The sequence below is a fragment of the Maniola jurtina genome, chromosome 11 (genome assembly GCF_905333055.1).
Source record: "Maniola jurtina chromosome 11, ilManJurt1.1, whole genome shotgun sequence".
Taxonomy (NCBI): Eukaryota; Metazoa; Arthropoda; class Insecta; order Lepidoptera; family Nymphalidae; genus Maniola; species Maniola jurtina.
In genome coordinates, this window is record NC_060039.1 from 652,542 (window position 1) to 677,691 (window position 25,150).

At 37.3% G+C, this 25,150-nt stretch overlaps 3 protein-coding genes and 1 long non-coding RNA gene across 4 annotated transcripts in view; 3 read left to right on the forward strand and 1 right to left on the reverse strand.

The window, feature by feature from the left end:
* LOC123869908 overlaps nucleotides 1-15,794 on the forward strand; it is a 26,454-nt gene extending 10,660 nt beyond the window's left edge. Inside the window, exons 2-3 of the long non-coding RNA XR_006796978.1 lie at nucleotides 4,826-4,903; nucleotides 15,780-15,794. This is a non-coding gene — a long non-coding RNA (uncharacterized LOC123869908). The remainder of the gene's footprint in view (nucleotides 1-4,825; nucleotides 4,904-15,779) is intronic.
* Nucleotides 15,795-15,860: 66 nt separating this feature from the next.
* Nucleotides 15,861-16,822, forward strand: LOC123869901 (radial spoke head protein 9 homolog). Its single transcript, XM_045912987.1, has one exon. The coding sequence runs from the start codon at nucleotides 15,961-15,963 to the stop codon at nucleotides 16,774-16,776; it is 816 nt and encodes a 271-aa protein (XP_045768943.1). The 5' UTR covers nucleotides 15,861-15,960; the 3' UTR covers nucleotides 16,777-16,822.
* A 336-nt stretch (nucleotides 16,823-17,158) lies between these two features.
* LOC123869899 (putative E3 ubiquitin-protein ligase UBR7) lies at nucleotides 17,159-20,260 on the forward strand. The gene is made up of 2 exons (XM_045912985.1): nucleotides 17,159-17,454; nucleotides 18,391-20,260. Exons 1-2 carry the CDS (start codon nucleotides 17,290-17,292, stop codon nucleotides 20,149-20,151), a joined length of 1,926 nt encoding a protein of 641 aa, XP_045768941.1. The 5' UTR covers nucleotides 17,159-17,289; the 3' UTR covers nucleotides 20,152-20,260.
* Nucleotides 20,261-21,196: 936 nt separating this feature from the next.
* Nucleotides 21,197-24,574, reverse strand: LOC123869900 (ubiquitin thioesterase otubain-like). Its single transcript, XM_045912986.1, has 5 exons — nucleotides 24,409-24,574; nucleotides 24,008-24,307; nucleotides 22,698-22,919; nucleotides 22,030-22,140; nucleotides 21,197-21,324 (listed from the first exon to the last, which is right to left on the reverse strand). Exons 1-5 carry the CDS (start codon nucleotides 24,514-24,516, stop codon nucleotides 21,238-21,240), a joined length of 828 nt encoding a protein of 275 aa, XP_045768942.1. The 5' UTR covers nucleotides 24,517-24,574; the 3' UTR covers nucleotides 21,197-21,237.
* Between the last annotated feature and the right edge of the window lie 576 nt (nucleotides 24,575-25,150).

A 25,150-nucleotide genomic window follows, 5' to 3' on the forward strand; every position in this document is an offset into this window, starting at 1 on the left:
AGTCAGATTCGTGCACCGAAGGTTCCTACCTACTTACCTGCCTTTCATGATTCTAGGTCAACGAGAAGTAGGCGCCCTGTAGGTTTACTTGACAGACACGACAGACGGACAGACAAACAGACAACAAAGCGAACCTATAAGGGTTCCATTTTTCCTTTTGAAGTACGGAGCCCTGAAGAACTGGTCAAGTGCGTGCCAGAACAACCACAAGGTAGGGCCCCGTACTCCGTAGCCAAGGTAGCGTAAGCAAATTATCTCAAGGTTGCTAAGAACAGCTTCTTCAACTGGTACGGAAGTCTAAAATAACTTTTAATGTACAGTGTACTGTAATGTAACAGTTTTGCATTGTAAAAAGTAAGTTGTTCAGAAACCAGGCCTTACGACTTACACAATAAGTGCTATAATGATTTTACAAAAAGCCTTATATTGTTAAAATATTAACTTAGCTACGTATAAAATTGGAGTGGCTGTTGAAAAAGTGAAGAGTTTCGACGCACACCTGGTTATCCGGTACAAACTGTACATTGAAGAGTTGCCAATATTATAGGTAGGTAGGTATAGCGTCGCTGTGAAGAAGTGATATTTTAATAGCAAGGAGACGAGTCAATCCTAAATACTATACCTACCTATAATAAACTAGAGGATGCCCGCGGCTTCGCCCGCTTGGATATCGGTTTTTTAAATCCTATAGGGACTCTTTGATTTTCCGGGATAAAAAGTAGCATAAGTCCTTCCCCGGGATGTATCCCAAGTCTGTACTAAACATTAAAATCGGTTCAGCGGTTGGGTCGTGAAAACGTAGCAGACAGACAGACAGACAGACAGATAGACAGACAGACACACTTTCGCATTTATAATATTAGTAAGATAAGTAATTTACTAAACCCACCTAATTATATTTTGTAAACTTTTCAATAAATTAAAAAAAAAACATCAATTTTATACTGTAGGTATTCCTACACTTCTATTTTACCTAATTTTGATTTTATTTGAATTATTGATTGCATTCATTCAGCTATCAAAATGTACAAAAATTTCTCTGTACCTACAAAACTATCGAAGATGCAAGTTGCATTGGAGAATTCTATTGTTGTTTTCCACAATTTACTTACAATAGATATAATATCACTAGTGAGATTGCAATATACCTGTGACATATTGTACACTTTCTAAGAAGCTCCGTGGAGAGTAGGATAGTACCTACTCAGTAGGTATTAGAAGGGCTTTTAACTGAAAAAGTAGGTAGTAAAAATTAATTTATTACTGCATTTCGTGCATTTCATATAAAATCATTAAAAATTCCTTCATTCGGTAAGTAAATATATTTTTTTGTGCTATTGAAATCCTGACAGGCATTGCCTCAATATTTTAATTCAACGGTACATAAGTATTAAATACACCAACGACATTAATCTCCAGCGAAAACAACCCTTAGCAATGTCAGTATGAAGGCTATTTTCGTTTGACCAAAAAGTAATACGAAAAGCAATAAGATATCACTGTTACAAAACTCGTACAGTTTTTAATTGCATTCGTTTGTACGAAACACGAATTTGCTTTTTGATGAAACTCACGTTCTGAAACAATAAATAATAATATTCCTAAAGGAAAGGAATCGTGTTCGGGATTCGTTCAAAAATGTTTTAAATGGAGGAATAAAACCTAGTGGCAATAGACTGTATTCCCAAAATTTTCAGAACGGAATGCTCCCAATAGTTCTGATATAGTTTAGCTCATGTTTAGCTCAACTCAATAGAAATCCGAAAGTTTTAAAACACTAGGCAGAAACCAGAGACACAGTTAAGATTTAAATTTCTATACGAAAGAACGAATAGAATGAACGAACACAATATTATATTTCGAAAGAGATGCGTTCAAGTATAAAAATGCGCTTTCATATTTTGATCTCCCTTCCTTGTTTAAAGAACTTTATTAAAGCATTATTTTTTAATTTGCTTCATTTGAATGCTTATAAGTTCTACAAGATTTTATTCGATCCTGGCTTTAGTTTTAAACATAATGAATTATTCACAGTACGCCAATTTATTTACCTTAGGTCATATCCATTTTGAAAAAGGCTTGAACTGTGTTTCTTACCCGCTTGGCTGACTTGCGATACTACAAATTGACAATCTATGAGCAGTATGAGTTGACAAACGGTCTATATAGAACGGAAAAATTAAGGGTTACAAATTAACCCATAAATAAATGTTAATTGGTATAAGCCATGGCACCCTTTCGTTGGTCGATTTCTCCCAATTTACAAAACAATTTAACCTATTCAAACCCCACAAATCGCGCCATAATGAGATTTTTGAGCGCAAGTTTTTTTCCACGCATCTGTCGTTGCCTCGTGTCCATTCTACTATTTTTTAATGTATTTTTAGGGTTCCGTACCTCAAAAAGAAAAAAAGAATCTTTATCTGATCACTTTGTTATCTGTCTGCCTGTCCGACCTTCCTCTTTCTATCGTATCTGTCAAGAAAACCTATGGATTAATTAATTATCACCATTAAATCATTATCTTACAAATCCAACAAGTGACCATTAAAAGTGTACAATGTTATCTGTTTTGAATAAATGATTTGACTTTTGACTTTTAGGGCACTTCCCGGTGACCAAGAATCATGAAAGTTTGGTAATGAAAACATGAAAATTGGTTTTAAAGTATCTAAAGGAAAAATCCGAAAACCATGAATTATTGTTGTAACATCACAAAAAAAATATTACTAAATCACATAATATAGATGGCGCTGTAGGTATACCTTGTACGGAGGTATGGAACCCTTAGTGTGTGAGTCCGACTCGCACTCGATCGGTTTTTTTATATTATTTTTTCCTAAACTCCTTTTGCAGTTACAAGTCGATCCGATTTGTCGGCGGGGGGTCGGGGTTGTATAGTGACGATTACTTGTGAGTTTTGCTATTCGTTACGTTTGTTGCACGTCCTTTGATTGTCCGAATGTGACGGATTTGCGATTTAGCGCTATTCTATCGAGGAGTGTGGACCATTTGAAATTGTAAAGCGGATTAGAGAAAGCATTTCTATCGCCTTATGCCAGTTGCTTAGGTAAAAATATTATTCTTATAAAGAGCTTTTAATATGTCCTATCTACTGCATTGTAGAGTTTGGAACTTTTTCAATCATTTATTTTATAGGTACCTACTTACTTACCGATAAATTGGCTACTTTTAACATTAAATATATTGCTTATCAGCACACCACCATAGTATATTGGTGGCACCACAGGCTTGGTGGCACTATATGAGAAATCTTGTCACAACAACAACTGTACAAAGTTTCAACTCAATCGGATCAACAATGCATGAATGCACCGTGTTAAATAGATGGACAGACAGACCGATAAATTACATTTTGGTACGGTCTAAGTTTTTTCAGTTAAAATTAAATAAAACAAGAGACTTGTCGTGATGAATAACGCCTGTAAAATATTATATTATCACAAACTTCAAATATTTTATCGTACTTGACTCTTTAATAAACTCTAGGAGGTAGGTAGGTACTCTATCACCTGGAAGATGGAAAAGAAAGCCGGCAAAATATCTTAGCAATTAGAGAAACCCATATTTAAATCAATGGATAAACCTATATTTTTGAAATTCAAATAGAAGGCTCTAAGAAAAGGTTCGCACTCCCACGGATTTCGAAATGGCGGCTGCATATCGCTCACTATCAAGCTAACGAGTCTCGTGAGAGTTACATCTCAATCGCTGAATAAATCATCTGCCTACATTTCAGACACGTCGATTTAATTAAGTCCTTACGTATAACACGTGAGGCTGAATTGGTACCATGCCTTTGCTTTGTGCGACAACTAGTGTCGCATTGTTGACAAGCAGTGGGAGGTTAGCCCGCTTTCCGAACGCACCTGTCATCTTCAAACCATAAACAATATTCAGTTTTAAATTCCGAACGCTAAGGTCGAGAATGAATGAACGAGGAGTGAACGAAATACGCGTAGGAATAAACGAATGTCTCAATATGGTGCGACGACGTGTTAAGATCGTATTGTCGGTTTCTGACAATGGCGATAATTGATCGAGTCTACCTCATGCAGATGTCGGCTCACCCTTTATTTGTAGCTTGTTCTGCTTGTTACATAGATACAAAATTTATTTCGTTTGTTTAGATGTCTTTATGTAGATTGGTAAGGCTTTTGACATGTGGAGTGGTGGCGTCTGTTGCGAGCTTTTTTTTCTATTTATTGCCACCGCAAGACTTCTGACATTTTAATTTTGTTTTCTCAGAAGGAAGACAGCTTCACAGCTTGTGATTTAAATTAAAATGGGTAGTTATAAGGTATTTATGATGAGTTTTTGTCTAGTGGTGCTCTACAATACTTTTAAGTCTGTATTTGCTCAATATTTGAATTCTGTCATTCTCCCATTCTGCCATCGTCACCAACTCACTACTGAGCACGGTTCTCCTCTCAGTATGAAAATAATTTGGCCATAATTACACTGGCCAAGTGTGGGGGGCATACAGAGCGATGTTTTCCTTCACGGTTAAAGCAAGTGATATTTAATTGCTTACAAGTTACGTACAGTACAACGCACATACCTAATAACTTCGAAAGGACGTCTTCTCTCTATCATCACTTTAATCACTGTTATAGTAATAAAAATACCTTACATTTTTAATTCCCCACATTATTTTTACGTTTTTGGAATGTGAGTCATATGAAGCCATTGAAAGTAGGATGTATTTAAAAGACTCACTCGCGGTAGGTAAGGTTATTCATGAGCTGACAATATTCTAAACACGTATGACTCAGAAGTATATCATACACTGACGATTACCTAGAGGGGTTTATTTGTAGTGCGCTCCAAGCAAACGTAGTTTAGCTCTCAATTGAATACTAACCAATCGAACTCAATGAAAGTAGATATAAGTTCTAGATACAGTCAGCAAAAGCTAGATTTGCACCCGACCAAAGTCGCTCTGTTGGTGACTGTTCTAATATTTACATATGTTTGCGTTTCCGCTAAAATATTCAGTTTCAAAGTAACATACAAATATTTAAACACGTATGACTTTAAAACTAGGTATCTAGTTATTTTTACAGCCAACCACAAACATTTCTAAAAGGTGGTAGGTATATTCATTCATTCAATCATTCATTCAATTTCTGGCACGTGTCTACAACATTATGGAAAAATCTCAGGCGTGCAGGTTTCCTCACGATGTTTCCCTTCACCTTTAAAGCAATTGATACCTACCTAAGTATTTAAACCTCCAACGTCTGCAATTTGCTAGATTTTAAACTTAATTGAAACCAATACGATTTAGGTAAGTATAGTTATTGTTTCGCATGACATTCTATCACGCATCACAACACAAGGTCTTATGATTTCAAAACCAGGTTCTATGAATTCCTTACCAAAATTGAATGTAAATGCATGTTCAGTAACCAGCGTTGCCACAATGCACATGTAAATTGTAAATACCCTACGTGTTGTGAAGGCGAGCCAAAACAATCCATCAAACCGATTGTCAGTCCGTCTGTCCCGGTACGGTCCGACGCTACCGTTACCCGGCTTTTTGTTGTGAAGCACGGCTAACGAAAATTTTCAAATGCAACTGTCTTTTTTCGACAAAAAATGGAACGGTGCATAGAATATTAAATTCATTTCTTGGATTTTAATCGATGATCTGTCTTTATTGATCACTAACGAATATTATTCATTTTTATACACAACTAACTGATATCCGCGGCTTTGTCCGCGTGGATTTAGGTTTTAAAAATCCCGCGAAAACAGCTCTTTGATTTTCCGTAAGTAGGTATATTAATGTTGCTCCGTTGCGGCGTGATTAAAGGATAAGCCAACAAACAAACACACTTTCACGTTTAAAATTAAATAGACGACGATACCTGTTACTTACCTACATAACTCGCCTACTATACCTACTATACACCTATTATAGGTCACCACTCCGGATTCGTTTAAGTGGAATTTTTGAATATTCTTTCTTAATGGAATTCAACGTTTTATAGAGAAAATGTTGTTGCAAAATCTTAAGTTCGTGGATCCAGTAGTTTGTGTTGTGCTTTAAAATAGGTATGTCACTAGTGCAACCGCCGAGCGACGAGGAAGCGACCTAGGTAGTTATCTAGCTAGCATTTTCTCACTCAGGATTTTAAAAACCTAAATCCACGCAGACGAAGTCGCAAGCATCGGCTAGAAATAAGTAGTACCTAGGTATAGTTTAACAAATTAACAATCACGTTTATTTATTCAACAATCATGTATTATGATAGCGTTTTCCCACACTCGAGCTTATCCATCAAACGGGAGGGTTTATCCAAAAAAATCTTTCTATTTGCAAAACAACCACTCGCCCCCACAAAAGAAATACAAATGTGAAAACAAAAACTTTAATCCCACACTCGTCGGAATAAAAACACTCATCATTATCAAAACATTAGCGCGCGCCTAGCCGCGGGACGCCAATTATTTTTAGTTGCAACCCCATCATGCGACGATTATTCGCACTGGCAACACCGTTACACTCGTTCATCATTAGTGGAGATGGACCATTTCGCACATAGCATGTGAAAAATCACGTAAAAAGTCTTTTCATATGTAACACTTGCTATTTTACTTAAAGTATTAGTAGTAGTAAGTGAAAAATCACGAAGTAAAATCTCTTTAATATTTATTTTTAGCCGGGGCTTTATCACTTCTTGATTATTTATATAAAATCACAAACTTTAAACACAAAATTTGAAAATTAGGTACATTTGACTTATGTTAAATATGTTTGTTATCACTCAAAAAGTAAGATTACTTAAATGATTTGAGTAATCCTAACTTTTTGTGCATGGTCATCGACCCAGACTAAAAAGTGTGCAAGCGAGTGAGCGTCTAGTTAATAATAATATAATAATAATAATAATAATAGTTTATTTTCAGGCAATTTTTTTTACACCCATTTCTTAAATATAAAATAAAATAAAATAGAATAGAATACAAGAGTAAAATAAAAATTATTTACGGTTGTTGCCACGATGCACGGCAAGCCAGTACTTCGGTATGCGATTTTCAGGACACTCAGAGCATACCCTGAGGATCTCGTTCTGAGAATTGCGGATGCGGAACCAGAAAGCCGCAACCCGAGATCTAATAATCGCGAAATAATCGGGCACTTTGGCGTCAGCAAACATGCCCGACGCGCTGCAGTATTTAGGCAGTTTCATCAGAATACGGTATGCGTTATTATACTGCACTCTGATGCTGCTACGTGCACTTGCGGTGCAGTTGACCCAAAGCTGACACGTGTAAAAGCATTGACAATATGCTCTAAACAGTGTCAGCTTCGCCTCAGAACTACACCGCGCAAATCTGCGTGCGAGCATGTTGCACCGAACAGACAAAGCCCTTCTTTCTCGTTCCATGTCTTGGTTATCACGTAGATCCTCAGTTAAAATATGCCCCAGATACCTGAATTGCGCCACCCTTTCTACAGGAACTCCATCTAAGAAAACCGACGGGATCCTCTCCGGGCCCTTGCCTGCACGGAAAACCATCATCTGCGTCTTTTTAACATTATATTTAAGGCCGTGATCTCTAGCATATTGTTCACAGATGTTGAGTAATCGTCTAAGACCCCTGATTGAGGGACTTAGAAGTACCATATCGTCAGCATAGCTGATATTGTTAATGCACGTTGTACCTATGTGGCAACCTACTCTAGTATTTCTAAGTCCCTCAATCAGATCATTAACATAAATGCTGAAGAGGTCCGGAGAGGTCAATCCTCCTTGACGCACGCCGCATTCTAATCTATAATCATTAGAGCCGGCGTCGCCCCATTTCACAAAATTAGTTTGGTTCTCGTACCAGTATCTCAACAGATCTACCGTCTTACGCGATACATTAGACTTAATAAGTTTTTGCCATAGTAACTGATAGTTTACCAGGTCAAAAGCTCTACTGAGATCCAGAAAGCATGCGTATACGGATGTGTTTCTATTCGTATAAAAGTTAACTATCGATTTGAGACTAAAGATAGCCGAATCTGTTGAGAGCCCAGGACGAAAACCAAACTGCGCGTCATCAATCCTAATGTTCTGATTTACATCAGAATAAATTATTCTTTCCAGTATTTTGCCTATAATGGTACCTAAAGAAATCGGCCTGTAGTTTTTGAGGCTGGAAAGATCACCGGTCCTATTCTTTGGGACAGGAACTACCACAGTTCTCATAAGGTTTTTAGGCAAATAACCTGAGTTTATACATAAGGTAAACAGTTCCGCCAATAAGCAAAAAATATTTTCGCCTGCATACAAAATGTGCTCCAGGCTCAGTCCGTCATATCCTGGGGCCTTACCTCTTTTCATTGTCAATACTACTTTAGCCACATCGTCAGGTGAGTAACGATGCGATTGTCCATCGTTTAAAATCATTTTTCCACTGGGCATAGATGCATATTTTGTACTTAGAGCAGGTAATGGATCCAGTTTGAAATGATGCGAAAATAAGTCAGCAATCAGCTTTGGGTCTTGGACACCGTCAACACTCAATGGTAGATTTGATTTATAGTTAAATTAATATAGCAATCAATTGTGAAAATCCACTTTTCCGAGAAAAATTACCTGTGAAATATCAGCATCTTGATCATAATAATAATTTGCAAATGCAGAATTTTCAAAATTCCGTGAAAAATCATTTGTGAATCATATGATGAAGTTCTTTCATGAGATGAAAATGATTTAAAAGTAGCATTAATGCCCATCACTATAATCATTAGATAAGTACACTGGTCAGACTCGTGCCAGACTGCGCCACGCGGCCCTCTCGGATTTTTTATTTTCCTCTCAAAATAATCACGTTTCGTTGCAATTATTATGAACTTATATTGTAACATGCAATTATAATTTAATTGCTACTAAATCTTTGCTGTCTTGTTTCGTTGTCATCATTGAATTGGTTTTTAATTTTGCCTAATATTGCAGAAATTATTAAACATAATCTCATAACAATTAATGTTTATCTGTATGTCTGTATGTTCGTTACCTTAGCGTCCGCGTATCGTTCATCCAATTGAATTGGTACCTAAGTACAACATTGTTAGCACTTACGTCAAGGTTTATGACATCGTAGGTACTAGGTACCTACCGTCAACATAGATAGGTGGCGCTCGAGTCGTTCAAACAAAACGGAAAACGTCGCCAAAAATTGTGTGAATTTTCAAAAATTGGTCATTCTAAGATCTCAGAGAACTCATTGGCTCTACTTAAGACCAAGGTTTTAAGGTAGTTTTTAGTTTGGTACATGGAAAACTTAGAAAAGTTTTTTAGAAACAGTTTTTCTGAATTCCTATGTTTTTCGGCGATAACTCGAAAGCTACTTTTAACGTTAACCGCTTTTTAGAAATAGGACGGCAGATTTTCGTCGTCAGAATCGGTTTTGGACGAGACTGGTCGCGATTCAACGTATGCGAAAGTTGCTGAGTACAGCGCGAATCACTTAGTTGTATGTAGTAAGTAGATGCCTACTACAATACAATAGTAGCCCATAATCGTGAAAGTTGAGGCAAACAAAGCGACATTAAAAATAATAAGTATGTCACGCGAGTGAACGTTCCCAATCTTCTCATGACTCTCAAAACTCAGTGCACTCTAATCTTCATAACAAACGTTTTATCGAGCAATTAGTATAGCAGTAACTGGTGTGGACGCACATTCACAATGGCGCCTGTTCCACACAAACAGCGCTAATCTCCAGTTCGCGCCGCGCCCCTGTTTGACGTGCACAGAGTAAGCACCCAATATTTCCCGCCTTTTGTCGCCAATCGTTCAGAAATCGCCACTCGACCGCATACTGCTTTCACGATTCCGTTCCTTTTAGTTCATTCCTTTTCTCATATTTCTTGATTGTGGGAAAAGGGCACTCAAATTTTGCAATATCGATTGTGGGAATTGTTCTCTTTATTATTGTAATGCGTTTCGAGATGGCCATTAAATGTTTATATGAAATTAGACTCTTGCGTGTTAATTGGACTGAGTAAATAATTATTCTGAAAATGTGTTGAATGCCACGACCCCCGTGTAAGAGAAGTAGGTAAGTATGTAGTTTAGAAATGATGATGGGCATTGACGTGTTCGTAAGAAATCTCGGAGCCTCCCAATATGATGCGCTGAGGGTGGCCACTGGTATCAATTCTACATTAGTCATCATAACCCAATGTTTTTCCCAGGACACTCTGATAAGAAGATTCCCTTATTTCGAAAGCAACCAAAATTATATCAATGGAAAATAAAATGCTAGTATAGGTACCCAATGACCAAACTATGAGAGTGAGGGAATGTTCATTCACTTGCACCTGGAAGACTACATCAAATGTCAACAGTACCAGCTTCCTAAAGCATACGTCATGACCTGCAGAGGTGAATGAAACTATGAGACTGGGGGATTAAAGAGCTCATCCTCTATTTTCACCTGATACAACATCAGTAGGTATCTACGTTAAAGCATCAGGTGATAATAATCACCTGCTCGCTATTATCTATAGCGGTTATGGCGATGATGCTGCTTAACCTCTGATGAGTTCAAGAGTCGAGATAATAGTAGCATCCCTTTGTCTCGCTCCGTAAATAACTATCCGGTATAGGTACCTCAGGTTTTTAATTATTTTTAAGTTATACTTATTAACATACCTACTTAGTTTTTAAGTAGGTTCGGTCCCTACCTACATAAATATTGTACTAACACTATGTGGACCATGACCTGAAATATTTTTTTTTTTTTTATTTATTTAAAGCCCTTATAAATCAAAAAAATCAACATCATATCAGGTAGAAGAACTAATGTTTTTATGCTAGTCTGTTACAATACTACTGCCGCGTTGAAATATAGATTCTTCTGGGAAGAGTTGGCAAGAAACTCAGCAGTTGCTCTTTTCAAATAATAAAAAGCTACAATATGTAACAGTACTACTACACCATCTGGATGGGCAACTGTAAGCTAAGCAACTTTGTGTAGGTATATACTTACTTGTATAAAACTGTGTTTAGTATCACGACTATAATATAGTGAGTATAGTTGTTACATTGTTTTCTTTTATGTATTCTGAGCCCGAAGCGATATTCGCGGGTAATCCTAAAACTAAACACGTCAACATTTACAAACATAAAACAATCTGTTTTTACACCCGCCCGTCACCGCCCGAAGGCAGGCGGCCTGCCTCTCGCTCCAAAACAATTAACGGCGAAAAATAAAGAAATGGGGCAATAATACGGGCATTAAGCCATCCTGGGGCGGCCTGGGGCGCGGCTGTGGGAACCGGGGCATTGTCTTTGGACGGCCACATTCAGGTTGCTCACTCGATCCGTCGAACATTCGTCGAGCGTCAGCCAGCGCTTTCGAACCAACTCGGAGAGAAACCAATTGCTCCTCAATTGAGACGCATATGGCGAATTAGGTTTATTGTTGGTTGGTATTTTAAAACTTTGTGTGAAACAACATTTTAGTGTTGTTTTAACTCGTGGCTGGCTGGGAACCATCCATCCTTGAGCACGGCAACCAGGGTCTTTAACAAAGGCATGTTTCATTACATTGAATAAGTACCTACCTACCTACTTCGCTATCACAAACAATTCAATAATCATCAAACCTTTACTTTTAATCGAATCGTAATGTGGAAGAACCTAGGAACCCATCGTATTTTTCCATGTACATTATGTATAATTTACTTTTTTAGCGATTTTACACACATTCACTTAATTTTGCAGTTAACTGCTTTTTTGCATAACATTCAAATTCAATTTTTTTTATTGCGAGTGTGGGACTATGAGTAAACAGTGGAGATGTTACAAAAACAAAAAAGATACAGCCATCTTCTGTCTATCAGCATAATATTATAATTTAGAATATAAACTTTTCCTTTTGCCTTTTCAACTTATTTACGCACTTCCAAAAAAACTTACCTATCGATTAATAGACAGAGTGACATCAACAATTTCCGCTCTCAGCGCGCTCTTTACCGCCCAACAACCCTCGAGAGGTAAAGTTGTCCGTCAAACAATACCCCACGCCTTACCACGTGCACGACTCGTCCTCGAGTCGCGGTGATTTGGCACGCGCCCGGGACGCGCTGCGCCCACTCAGCACGCGCTGACGCCTCTTCAGACCGTAATGTGTGCTTCATTGAGACAAATCACTATCTAGTCTAAACGTTCAATACACACTGTGGAACCCACTGGGTATAACCTACCTGGTTATACCTGTAGTGTGTAAAGGTAGTCGGGCACTGAAGTATGGAAACCATACCCATGGCGGTCATAAACGAAATTAACAGTGTACAGGTTGTAAGTTGTAACCGGGATGTAGTTAGCAAAAATTTTGCATTATTATTATACTACCTTAACACAGTCCAATGCCAATCCATACTTAATATTATAAATGCAAAAGTGTGTCTGTCTGTCTGTCTGCTACGCTTTCACGGCTAAACCGCCGAACCGATTTTAATGAAATTTGGTACCGACTTAGGATGTTTTCCGGGGAAGGACATAGGCTACTTTTATCCCGGAAAAACAAACAGTTCCCGCGGAAAAGCGCGCTATCTTTCACGCATTTGTCGTTCAATAACGCCGCAACAGAGCTACAGATTGACAACATTTTTTGCATAGACATAATTGAAGACCTAACAAGCGATATACTTAAGCTACTTTTTTCCCGAAAAAAACAAACAGTTCCCGCGGAAAAGCGCGCTATCTTTCACGCATTTGTCGTTCAATAACGCCGCAACAGAGCTACGGATTGACAACATTTTTTGCATAGACATAATTGAAGACCTAACAAGTGATATAAACTACTTTTTTCCCGAAAAAAACAAACAGTTCCCGCGGAAAAGCACGCTATCTTTCACGCATTTGTCGTTCAATAACGCCGCAACAGAGCTACGGATTGACAACATTTTTTGCATAGACATAATTGAAGACCTAACAAGTGATATAAACTACTTTTTTCCCGAAAAAAACAAACAGTTCCCGCGGAAAAGCACGCTATCTTTCACGCATTTGTCGTTCAATAACGCCGCAACAGAGCTACGGATTGACAACATTTTTTGCATAGACATAATTGAAGACCTAACAAGTGATATAAACTACTTTTTTCCCGAAAAAAACAAACAGTTCCCGCGGAAAAGCACGCTATCTTTCACGCATTTGTCGTTCAATAACGCCGCAACAGAGCTACGGATTGACAACATTTTTTGCATAGACATAATTGAAGACCTAACAAGTGATATAAACTACTTTTTTCCCGAAAAAAACAAACAGTTCCCGCGGAAAAGCACGCTATCTTTCACGCATTTGTCGTTCAATAACGCCGCAACAGAGCTACGGATTGACAACATTTTTTGCATAGACATAATTGAAGACCTAACAAGTGATATAAACTACTTTTTTCCCGAAAAAAACAAACAGTTCCCGCGGAAAAGCACGCTATCTTTCACGCATTTGTCGTTCAATAACGCCGCAACAGAGCTACGGATTGACAACATTTTTTGCATAGACATAATTGAAGACCTAACAAGTGATATAAACTACTTTTTTCCCGAAAAAAACAAACAGTTCCCGCGGAAAAGCACGCTATCTTTCACGCATTTGTCGTTCAATAACGCCGCAACAGATCTACGGATTGACAACATTTTTTGCATAGGCATAATTGAAGACCTAACAAGTGATATAGGCTACTTTTTATCCGAAAAAAACAAATACTTAGTTCCCGCAGGATAGCATGCTATAAGACAAGATAAAATAACTTAGGCATTGCACCAAAAAATATTGTAACAAACTTTAATTGTTATTAAAACCTTGAGTCACGCGGGCGAAGCCGCGGGTAATAGCTAGTAACCAATATAAACTTAATATATTCTTAAACAGAAAGGTTACAATATTAAGTATTTTATTTAAAACTATGTTGGTTTCATATCCGCATCTCTTCACAATACTTAGCGGGTCCAAAATGTCAAGATTTCCTTCTGCCGTGTTCCCTGAAAACGACGCGACGATAAGGTCATGTAAACAAAATGCTCAGCAATCGGCAACGCATTGGCACTTGGCAGTTCCTCTGGTGCTGCAAATTTTCAGGGGCGGCTGCAAAAATATTTGGTAAGTATTTATTAAATTTTAAAAATTAACGACCGTATATATCCGTATCTAACTTTCATTCACTCATTCCTGAATCTTGATATCTAGCAGAATCTCTCAATTCTTCCGAAATTAGTGTTTAGAATTAATTTTTAATTGAACGTTTTTGAACTTTTTAATGAAGGTTGACATAAAATTGAACTAGTGGGAACGAGCGAATATTTCAAGTTTACAAGCTCAGAACCAGAACATAGATCAAATTCGTGTATTTTGCACGTATTTTGAAACTTATAGCGCCATCTAGCACACAGTAGTTACACTAAATTTCTAGCGCCATCTCGTAAAGAGTAGCAGCCAATTTCAATGTTTTACTATTTAAATAGTTGTGTATTATCTATTTTGTATAATTAGCAAAAATATAAAATTGATGAATTTTTGTTTACCTTGCAATATGTTTTGGTAGATAAATAAATCATATTAAAGCTAAAATTAATTAATACAAATTAGGATGAAAAACTACGTATCTATAACGATATTATTATGAGTTAGGTACTACACTTGTTATGTCTGTGCCTACATAAGTATTATATCTGTTAATAAGCTCTTGAAAAACTGAATACAGGTTCGTATAATATTATGATGATTTTTTACACAATTTTTGTACTTACTAAAAAAATATACCTACCTATAATTGTGTACATACTTAATACATTTTATTTTTTACACATAGATACATGGATACACATTTTTCAACGTTGAATAATATTTTTATATCATGCCAATTTATTAGAAAAGCAGGTAGGTAATATTTCTTACAAAATGTTACCCTGGAGTCTGTAAACAAGCAACACGAGTCGCCTACTTTCCGCAAAATAAGTAATTTGCCTCTCAAGTTTTTCACCGACCAACCAAAATGTGTTGATCCATTCAGCACCTATCAATACTCAAATGTAGGGATCACGTTAAGCTGGACATGTGAGATATCAAATTACGAATTACGACCAACAGAGGGCCAGCAAATATTTGATGTCGCGTAGGTAATTGTCACCTGAAACTTGTCTCTCGTTTTACATTGCCCTTTTCGGTGACCCTTAGGGAAAAAACAATCTGATCTCGAAGATGTTTCCTATTTGGAGAAAAAATCAAGACTCCTTGGAATTAAATAATACAGGAACTACTCGTACCTATATTGGATGTTCCTAACAATCTCCTACTATCCAACGAGGGTGATAATATCATAAGTACCTACTCCAAATCTAGTTACTCCACTCCAAAATAGTCTAGAAGTTCATGATAGCCTACCTGCATAAGTGTCTTTTCACATGTTCCGGTAGCCAGCCGGGTAATAGTTATCGTGTTTTGTACCCCAATATTGTGATGAAGATAGCTAACGGCATCTTCATCACAATATTGGGGTAGGTTTGATTGTAACATTCTTCTTGTTACTTCCATATAGGTACCTAATTAGTTACTATAACGGCTTATCCATTTCGTACACCTCAATCAAGTACCAACCGGATAACGGTATACCATTAATTCACTATCATTAATGACTATGAGCCAATAGCTTGGATGAATTATTGGTTAATTCTTTCAAGGCCAATAGGTATTAAACAGCTTAGTCCCAAAAATCATTAACTGGTGAGAATGAGAAAGAGGTAGTTATTATGTTTTAGGCAAGATTTTAAACGTGTTTTAATAAAAGCTTCATAGATCGTTTAAAAAAAAATGTTGACATTTTCTTGACATGCACAAGCCGTAAATGTGGCATTATAAATATCAAGTAATACAACAATAATACAACTGAAAACAATATAATTTTCAGAGCCTTTAGATTTTAGCCATGAACATCCACAAGCTGTGGGAGTACAAGGAATACGTGAACGTGAACGGGATGATGTTGACTAACGAGCTGATATCCATCCTGCAGAACTCTCTGACCCTGTTGCAAGTCGAGAACCACTTCCTGCACGTGCAGTATTGGGGCCAGCTGCATGCAATCGATGGGGACTACCATATTGCCGTTGGCATCAACAAAGACGCTCTTCTGGACAGGAAGTACTACTATACCACCGATTTCAAGTTCTGGGGCTTATTACCCAAAGCAAAGAAGAAGTACAAACATCTCTCTCTATTAACGACGTACCCTTTTCGTGGCGACCCTTCCCTAAAGATTAAAGTGTTAGACGAAGCTTTAGAAGAAAACAATCCTGATAGATGCCAGATTATGAAGGAGGAAAACCGAATCGCTGCAACGGTTAGCAACATCTGTGAGGAAGCTGAAATTTGTGCAAGAGGACAAATCTTGAAGCAGCCGGACGGAACTGTAATCATCAACCCGAACTATTATGGATTAACAGGTTCAGAAGCAAAACTTCTGAAGTCATACCTCCATATACGCATACCGCAACACCGTTGGAACACCAATCTTTTAACTCGACAAGATTACAACTATAGTATGGATTTCTTGGACTCGATTGACCAAGATATACCAAGTGGTTGTTGGAATCTATCCCTCGAGCAAAATGGTAGTGTCGCTTATTTAAAGAGTTTATATTGGCCTGGCATGATGTATTTCCATAAAGTCAGAACGCCGGAAGCTGGATTTTTGTACGTCGGTAATGGACGGAAAAATTTAGATGTACCTTTTCTACTTTAATTGCTGTTTACCTACTGCTGACAAAATATAGAATTCTTTATTCAGATTCAAATATCTTTATTTCTCGTCGATAAACCTGTAGGTAGATAATAATTACTATACAAGCTCTAGCAACTGTTCGTATAACAGATTCTACTAAGAGAAGCCAGAAAGAAACTTTAGTGAAAAAGCAGTTATTTAGTTTTATGATTGTAAAACTGTGTCTGTTTTGTTTACACGTATCTAAATTCAAAATAGTCGTGGAGTTTTCTATAATGTTGTCCATAGGCGCCAGCGCTGGCGTGCTAGCTACGGTCAATATAAACCTGCCTTTAAACCCATTCATTCACCATTCACTCTAACATCTAGTATCAAATGAGATGTCTATGGTCCATTCATTCAATTTAGCTTGTCATTCAGTGTTGCCGTCGTCGTAAAAAATATTGGCGCGTCGAATGTAACCGGCTTTAGAGAATCTTTGTTTCAGTTTTAGATTAATTCAATTTACATTAATTTGCGACAAATCCGTAAAAAATGGCTACGGAGCTAAAAAATGCCAGTGAAGATACCGAAATGGCCGAGTGTGACGACGAAAAAGTTGTAACAATGATGGACGTGTTGCAAGAACAGGAAGATTTCGAGGAAGACGTTAACGCTGTGTTAGGCGCCTCCGATGAAAAGGATTGCACCTATTCTAAGGTAAAACTGTATAAAAGTTTTAATACATGAAACAAATCATTTTACTTGGTACCTAATCTCAAAATTAAGCTCAAACTAAACGTTATAAAACACCTGCGTGCTTGCGTGTTTCTCTTTGACCTAAGAAAGCCACCCTTTAAGTTTAGTCACTAAATTGATTTAAACTTAAAAAGCTTACCTACTAAAAGGACTGGTAGATAGATACCTGTATCACTATTCTGTTCCTATATTTTGACTACAGCTTATTTATAGGTACCATTTCCCCTTTAAAACATGTTCAAGGACTAGAACCTTTTGTCTTTAATTTAGGACTAAAAATTAAGCTGTTAATGACTTATCTATGGAATATTGAGAGATTATTTCACTCTAGTTAAGTTTTGTAGGACTTAAATAGATTTAAACCCAATTTTTGTTGAATGAAATAAAACTAAGTTTGCATCCATGAAATGTAAATATCTGTCTAGTTTAAACTTATAGGAGTTTCTGAGACAACACTTAAGTTCTTTAGAGAAGACCATCATTTCAACCTGTCACCAACCTGAATACAGGTCTCCCTTGAGAATGAGAATGGTTGGGTCTTAGTCTTCCAAGCTGCCTAAAAGCAGATTGGTAGATTTCACACGCCTTTAAGAACATATGGAGAACATCAGACATACAGGTTTCCTCACAATGTTTTCCTTCACCATTAAAGCAAGTGATATTTATTAATTGCTTAAAATTAACCAGACTCCGAATAGGAGTTTGAAGTCTTACCCATTATAGGCTATCACCATTTCAGAAAAGGATTATCATAAATCATAATCCATTTAATTGATTTTGACAGAATTTGGTACAGTATTCCAAAGATGGACATGGCTACTTTTTGTCCCCGCAAATAGAAGAGTTCCCACAGGTTTTTTAAAAAGGTACTGCTAACAAGGTTTTTCTTTATTACAGGGCTATATAAAAAGACAAGCACTTTACGCTTGCATGACTTGCTGTGCTGATGCCAAGAATGATCCAACCAAAAGGGCAGGTGTGTGCCTCGCGTGCAGCCTGACCTGTCATGAGAACCATGACCTCATAGAATTGTACACGAAACGTAACTTCAAATGTGACTGTGGCAACCCTAAGTTCAACTCCAACCCTTGCCAGTTTACCCCTGATAAGACAGACTTAAATGAAGAAAATAACTACAATCAGAACTTCAGTGGTTTGTATTGCGTCTGTCATAGGCCCTACCCTGACCCTGAGTCTCCAACTGAAGTTGAAATGATACAATGTATAATCTGTGAAGATTGGCTTCACGCTTCACACTTGGAAGCGACTGTCCCTGACAATGATCAATATTCTGAAATGATTTGCAAAGGTTGTATGGAGAAAAACGAGTTTTTACATGACTACAGCAAATTAGCTGTTAATACTGATGTAGACATTATCACTAATGGGATTGATAATGATAAAATGTGTAATGGAGATGCCAAGCTAGAAGAAGTGGTCGAAGATGAAACTGTCAAGACCGCAGATGTTGAGATGACAGAAAAGGCTTCTGATAATGTTACAGCTAATCCAGAAGAAAGTTCTGAAAAGACAAGTGGAGATGACAAGAGCAAATATGAAGAAAACATACAACACACAACTAAAGAATCTTCTAATGAGAGAAAAGATGAAGAAAACTCTGTTGACACTCCTACGGAAACTGAGAAATCAGTCACTACTGAAACTGTTAATCAGGAGCAACAGAATGAAAATGAAGAACCTGCAAGTGATACTAAACAAACTAAAAGTACTGCACAAATAGATGACACTGAAAGTGTTGTAAAGAGTGCAGAGCAACTGGAGGAAGAGCAATTGTTAGCAGACCCAGATGATGACAGTAAGAAGTTAAAAGCTGAAGAAAAAGTTGATATTAAAAAGGATGACAGTAGTGAAACAACAGATTCAGGGACGAGAAACCAAACTCTAGAAACAAATGAAAATGGAGCAGCTAAAGTAGACAATGAGCCTATTAGTGATGACAAGCAGAATGAATCTAAAAATAATGAAAGTTCAACTGACACTGACCAAAATTCAACTGAAAAAGAAACTATTTCTAATGCTGAAGACAAAAATACAACTGCAGAAGTTGATATGAAAGATAATAAAGAAGATAACACTTCAAAACTTGAGCAAGAAAATGATACCATAGAGCCCAAAGCTGTTAATGGAGATACAGAAGTAAAAGTTAGTGAAAAAAGAAAACTGTCAACAGAAGATGACACCGGTTCAGACATTAAAAAGGCAAAATTAGAAAAACCCAATGAATGTGTGAGGCCGAAAGGAGTTCAAAAAGTACATAAAGGTGCTACATTCTGGCCTTCTACCTTTAGGCAGAAACTTTGCACTTGTAGGGAATGCATTACTATGTACAAAGATCTATCAGTTTTGTTCCTTATTGATCCTGAAGACACAGTCGCTGCATATGAGAATTTAGGAAAACAAAAAATCAATGGGAAGCCTGCATCCCAATATGAAAAAGGACTGCAAGCATTGTCTTCCTTGGACAGGATTCAACAAATTAATGCCTTGACGGAGTACAACAAAATGAGGGACAAACTATTAGACTTCCTCAAAAGCTTCAAGGACAGAAAAGAAGTGGTGAAGGAAGAGGACATTAAGGCTTTCTTTGCGGGAATGAAACCCAAACGTGAACCTGATGGTGTTTATTTCTGCAGATGAATATTTCAAGTTTTATTTTGTCTCATTTCAATAATTTCATTTTCAATTTAGACATGTACCAGTAACTTAAGTTTGACATTCTTTTTGTATTCTCTAGCGGTTAAACAATTTTAAAAACACCAGCCTTTTATTGTAACCCTTCACCACACTATTATTAGACCTGTTGATTTAGAGATTGTTGTATACAACTAAATAGCACAAGTACATTTGACTGGTGTTGTATTTGGAAAACTGCTTGGGGTCTCATCTCAGAATGAGAATGATGGGGCCACGCTGACCAAGTTAGCAGACCACGCACCTTTGAGAACTCTCATCCTAGCAGTTTCCTCACGATGCTCCTTTACCGTTAGGGCCAATTCACACCGGAACGGCAGCGATGCGACGAGGCCGGTAGTCTCGCGTCCTCTCTACACCAGTTTAGTTTCTACATTCGGTGTAGAGCGGGGAAGGCGCGGCCTCTTCGCCGAGGGCAATGACAAGACGATACTGGTCTTTTAATTATGTAGATAAAGTTTAAAATTCTTTCATACTGAAAGTGCTCGCCGTTCCGGTGTGAATCGGCCCTTTAAGCAAGTGATAGGTATTTAACTGCTTACAACGCACATAACTGAAAAGTTAAGAAATGTGTGCCCAGAACCCCAGACCTCTCAAATAGATTTGGTTGATTGATTTGTTGTATCAGCAATAGAAATACACATTCTGGGAAAATTTCAACCCTCCACCTATTACGGCTCACAAGATACAGACGGACTGGGGAGGCTTAGTAATAACAGCCCCGTTAGCACCCTTCGGGTACGGGTATTATATTATTCTGTGCTTCGGGTATGGAACCCTGAAAAGACCTCCCAAATCCTGACGTCTAACTACGGCTAGATGGTTACAAAACTTCACTTTGTCTCTTGCCGTCATGTTGACGCCATTGCTTTATTCACTGTATTTCTTAGAACTTAGGGTTTATTTTTGTATGCATTGCAATGGTGCCAACATGACGGCAAGGGACAAGTTATAGAGAAGGGAACATAGGTATAAAATAAAAGCTCGTCAGTATGGTATGAGTAAGAGAGTTAAGTTTATTGAGTAGTGTGATCACGCGTAGAGGATGTCGTAGTGGCCGGGCCGGTACAGCAGGTGCACGAGCGGCGCGGCGCCCTCGGGGAACTCGTGCGCCGTCACCTGCAGGGGACACTCATTAGCACACGAGTTATCACTACTGATACTATATTATGCGAAAGTGTGTTCGTTTGCTGGTTCATCCTTTGCTTGTTGGTTTGTGCTTCAATCACGTCGCAATGGAACAATGATTCGACGAGATTGTATGGGTATAGTTAAAGACTCAGAGAGTGACATAGGCTCCTTTTTATCCTGGAAAATCTGTTCCTTTGGTTTTTTTTTTGGATTATCCATGCAGACAAAATCACGGGCATAAGCTAGTTCAATTACAAACCTGTATAAGTGATTAGTGTCACAGCATAAATATGTAATGATATGGTCAGGGGACTGAATGAAGACGTTTCATGATGTTAATATCATATGGAATTAAAATATAGATCAAACTAATAAAACAGTGATTTTTTTTAAATCCATCAATATAAATGATAGAAATTGTGACTAATCACACTAACCATTATAAAGGCGAAAGTTTGTATATATGTGTGTGAATGTTTGTTACTCCTTCACACAAAAATTACTAAACAGATATGGCTGAAATTTTGAATGGAGATAAATCATATCCTGGATTAGCACACAGGCTACTTTTTATCTGGGAAAATCCAGGAGTTCCAAAGGGACGTCGACTCCTAAATCTACGCGGACGAAGTCGCAGACACCAGCTAGTTTCGTTATACATATGCCTTACTAGATTAAAACTGTAAATTTTACCTGACTGCCCTCTCCACGGTCCATGTATTTGACCCTAACGCCCGCGTTGAGCGCATTGCACAGAGCGATGATGTGGATGTGGTCAGACTCCTTGTACATTGGCTCCACCTCCTGACAAACAAACAAACATACATATACAGCTCTTTATCATATTGATGGCTCAGTTCACAGTTGCACTAACTAGTAACTACACAATTGTCAATATTACAGAAGAGCTGTTTCTTAATTATGTTGACTTAAAAGCTTGATTTTTTTACAGCTACACCAGGCCATAGACCATAATATACACATAGACATATATATAATATACATAGACGAGTATTTGGTATTATAGACCTTACAATAACCTTTATACATAATTGAATTGTAAGAGATTAGTAATTGAATTGTAAGGGTTCATTTTGAGGTACAGAACCCTAAAAAAGATAGAAATGTTTTTTTTTTAATTTTTTAAGTATTAATTTTCACAAAAACAAAACATTGCCACTGAAGGTATTAGAAATAATTTGATATTAAGTTTTGGATTTAGCATTTAGTTGCATACAATAAAATATAAACCTACAACCCATTTCAGGTACAACACCTTTATCAGTGATGCTGTTACAGGATCACAGAAATATAATTATTATTAATTATATTATAGCTAAATCAAAGAACATAGCCCATACCTGTCTACAAAACTCGGTAACTGTCCGTGGTCCCTCAATGAAGTTCTGGTAGAAGTCATGCTGCGTCTGCAGCTGCCCCGAGGTGATGAGACGCAAGTACACCACAATGTAGTCGGAGTAGCCCTGCTTGTTGAACTTATCATGCAGCTCCTCTCTGATAGAGGCTAACTCTTTAGGCGAGCCCCCCGCATGCTCACCCACTCGCTGCACTACCTCCATAAACTAGAATATTGATATTACATTACATTGCAGTAGCCTCAGGAGAACTGTCAAACCTCATGACTTTAGGTGTCAAGCATAAGGCTATTATTGACTTCCTCTGTGGTGGCGCGCGTGCGGTGCTTTTTTGGAGTGTTTTTTTTAGACTTTTCAATTTAAAACAATGTGGCAATTATAAACTGGAGTACAGTGTGCAAGATCTCTTCTAGCTTAGTTTAAAAAAAGAACTATCAGAGTAATAAACATCTAACAAGTGTAAATTAAAAATTTATAACACCCTCGACAAAGTATTTGAGTTTTCCAAAACATCATTTTCAAATAAATAATTATGTATCTAGGCAATGTCCATCTTGACAGCTTGACATTTGTCAATTGACATAATATTATGAACCTAACGGTTATCTAACCTTCTTTTTTACAAGAAAACTAGAAAAGAGCTGATAACTCTTAAACGGCTGAACCAATTTTTTTGGATTATAGCTAAGAACACTCTCGATCAAGCCACCTTTCAAACAAAAAAACGAAATTAGAATCGGTTCATTCGTTCAGGCGGTACGATGCCACAGACAGATACACAGACACACAGATACACACGTCAAACTTATAACTCCACTCTTTTTGGGTTGGGGGTTAAAAACTGTGATTTACTTTCAAGTTTCAATCATATTTTGTTACTGATGATTCATTATACATTTTGATATGATCAGTTTGATCTCTGAAATGAACACTCGTTGGATAGCATAATAGCATAAGAATAAGATGCATTTTCTTTATAAATAGGGAATAGGTTGTTATGGCTATACTCACATATACTTATTTATAATGAAAATCACTCACAATAGTTTAAACGCTAAAATGCATTTTCTTCATGATAGTAAAAATTTAAAAAGAAATATAAAGCTGAAGTCACTTTGCTCTAACAGCAAGCTTACATACAGATATGCAAATTAAAATCTTACAGCTATAAATTTTTCATAAAACTATATAGATTGGTATTTTTAGTATAGTTAGTGCTTTATTATTTATTAACAAAATTCTGTAGAATGTCGAAATCATAAACAAACCAATATAACCTTAAAACGTCAACTTACAGTCTCATAAAAGTCTTCAACAGTGAACTGCGGAAAACCTAGCGCGACGAGGATTTCCTTCGAGTTCTTTGCTATTTCATAAAACTTATCAAACTCTGTCTTGTCCGTGAGAAGGTGCTCCAAATACGCGTAAGAGAAGGCACGGAAAAAACAATTCCCGTCCGGTCGCGTTCTTCTTATGGATTTGTATTTGGCGGCCAGATCTTTGACTTTTAGCAGATACACTGGGTCCTCGTTGTATTCCTTTTCTAGTGACGATAGAGGTTCCAGATCACCTACGAGAGGAATCGACTCCGATATCTATAAACAAACAAAAACATCGACTCATTGTTATTAAATAAACAAAAAAAAAAACAACACAAGTAATACCGAGCGGAGAACCAAGTCAAACATAATCTCACCTCTTTCTCTATTTCGCGTTGTTGTTTCATAATTAACTCATCTTGATTTATTGAACTATCAATTAAATTGCCGGTACAAGCGCTGCTGCTTGATGCATCGTCCGCCATTTTCAAATTTATTAAAAAATTGACGTTTGCGCAATGCGAATTTTACGAGTACCTACGGTTTGACAATGACAGCCGATTAATTCTTTACGTCTGATTCGGTGCTCCGGCTCCACTATCGGGATTCGGCGATAATGTTATCAGTGGCCGGTGGTAATCGTTCGCACATGTACTATGTACTCGAATGGTAGATGCGAATCATGTGAATGTATAAGGTTTTAAATACCGCGGGAATTCTATGCTTTTCCGGGATATAACTAATATACCACAGCAAAAACTATCCGCTGTCAGAGAATGTCACTTCTGCCAGCTGGCTGATTTGCCAAACTTGAAACTTATCTAAAAATTCGTTGCCGAATAGTGGAGCTGAATCATTCTTGAACCATAGAGAATAAATAAGTGAATGAATGAAAACTCAGAACAATAGATAATGTACTAGCAAATTATTTTTTCTGCTCTACGGCTTTGGATTCTAGTTCTTTTGAGTCTTGTATCAGCAGAATATGAAACCGACCTTATATGAAGGAATACCAAATACCAATACACATTTATCGGTTAACCAATCAATAAAATGTGCAAAACCACAAATAAATAATTATTTTATCCACACATGAACTGCCCAGTTCATTAAAAATAA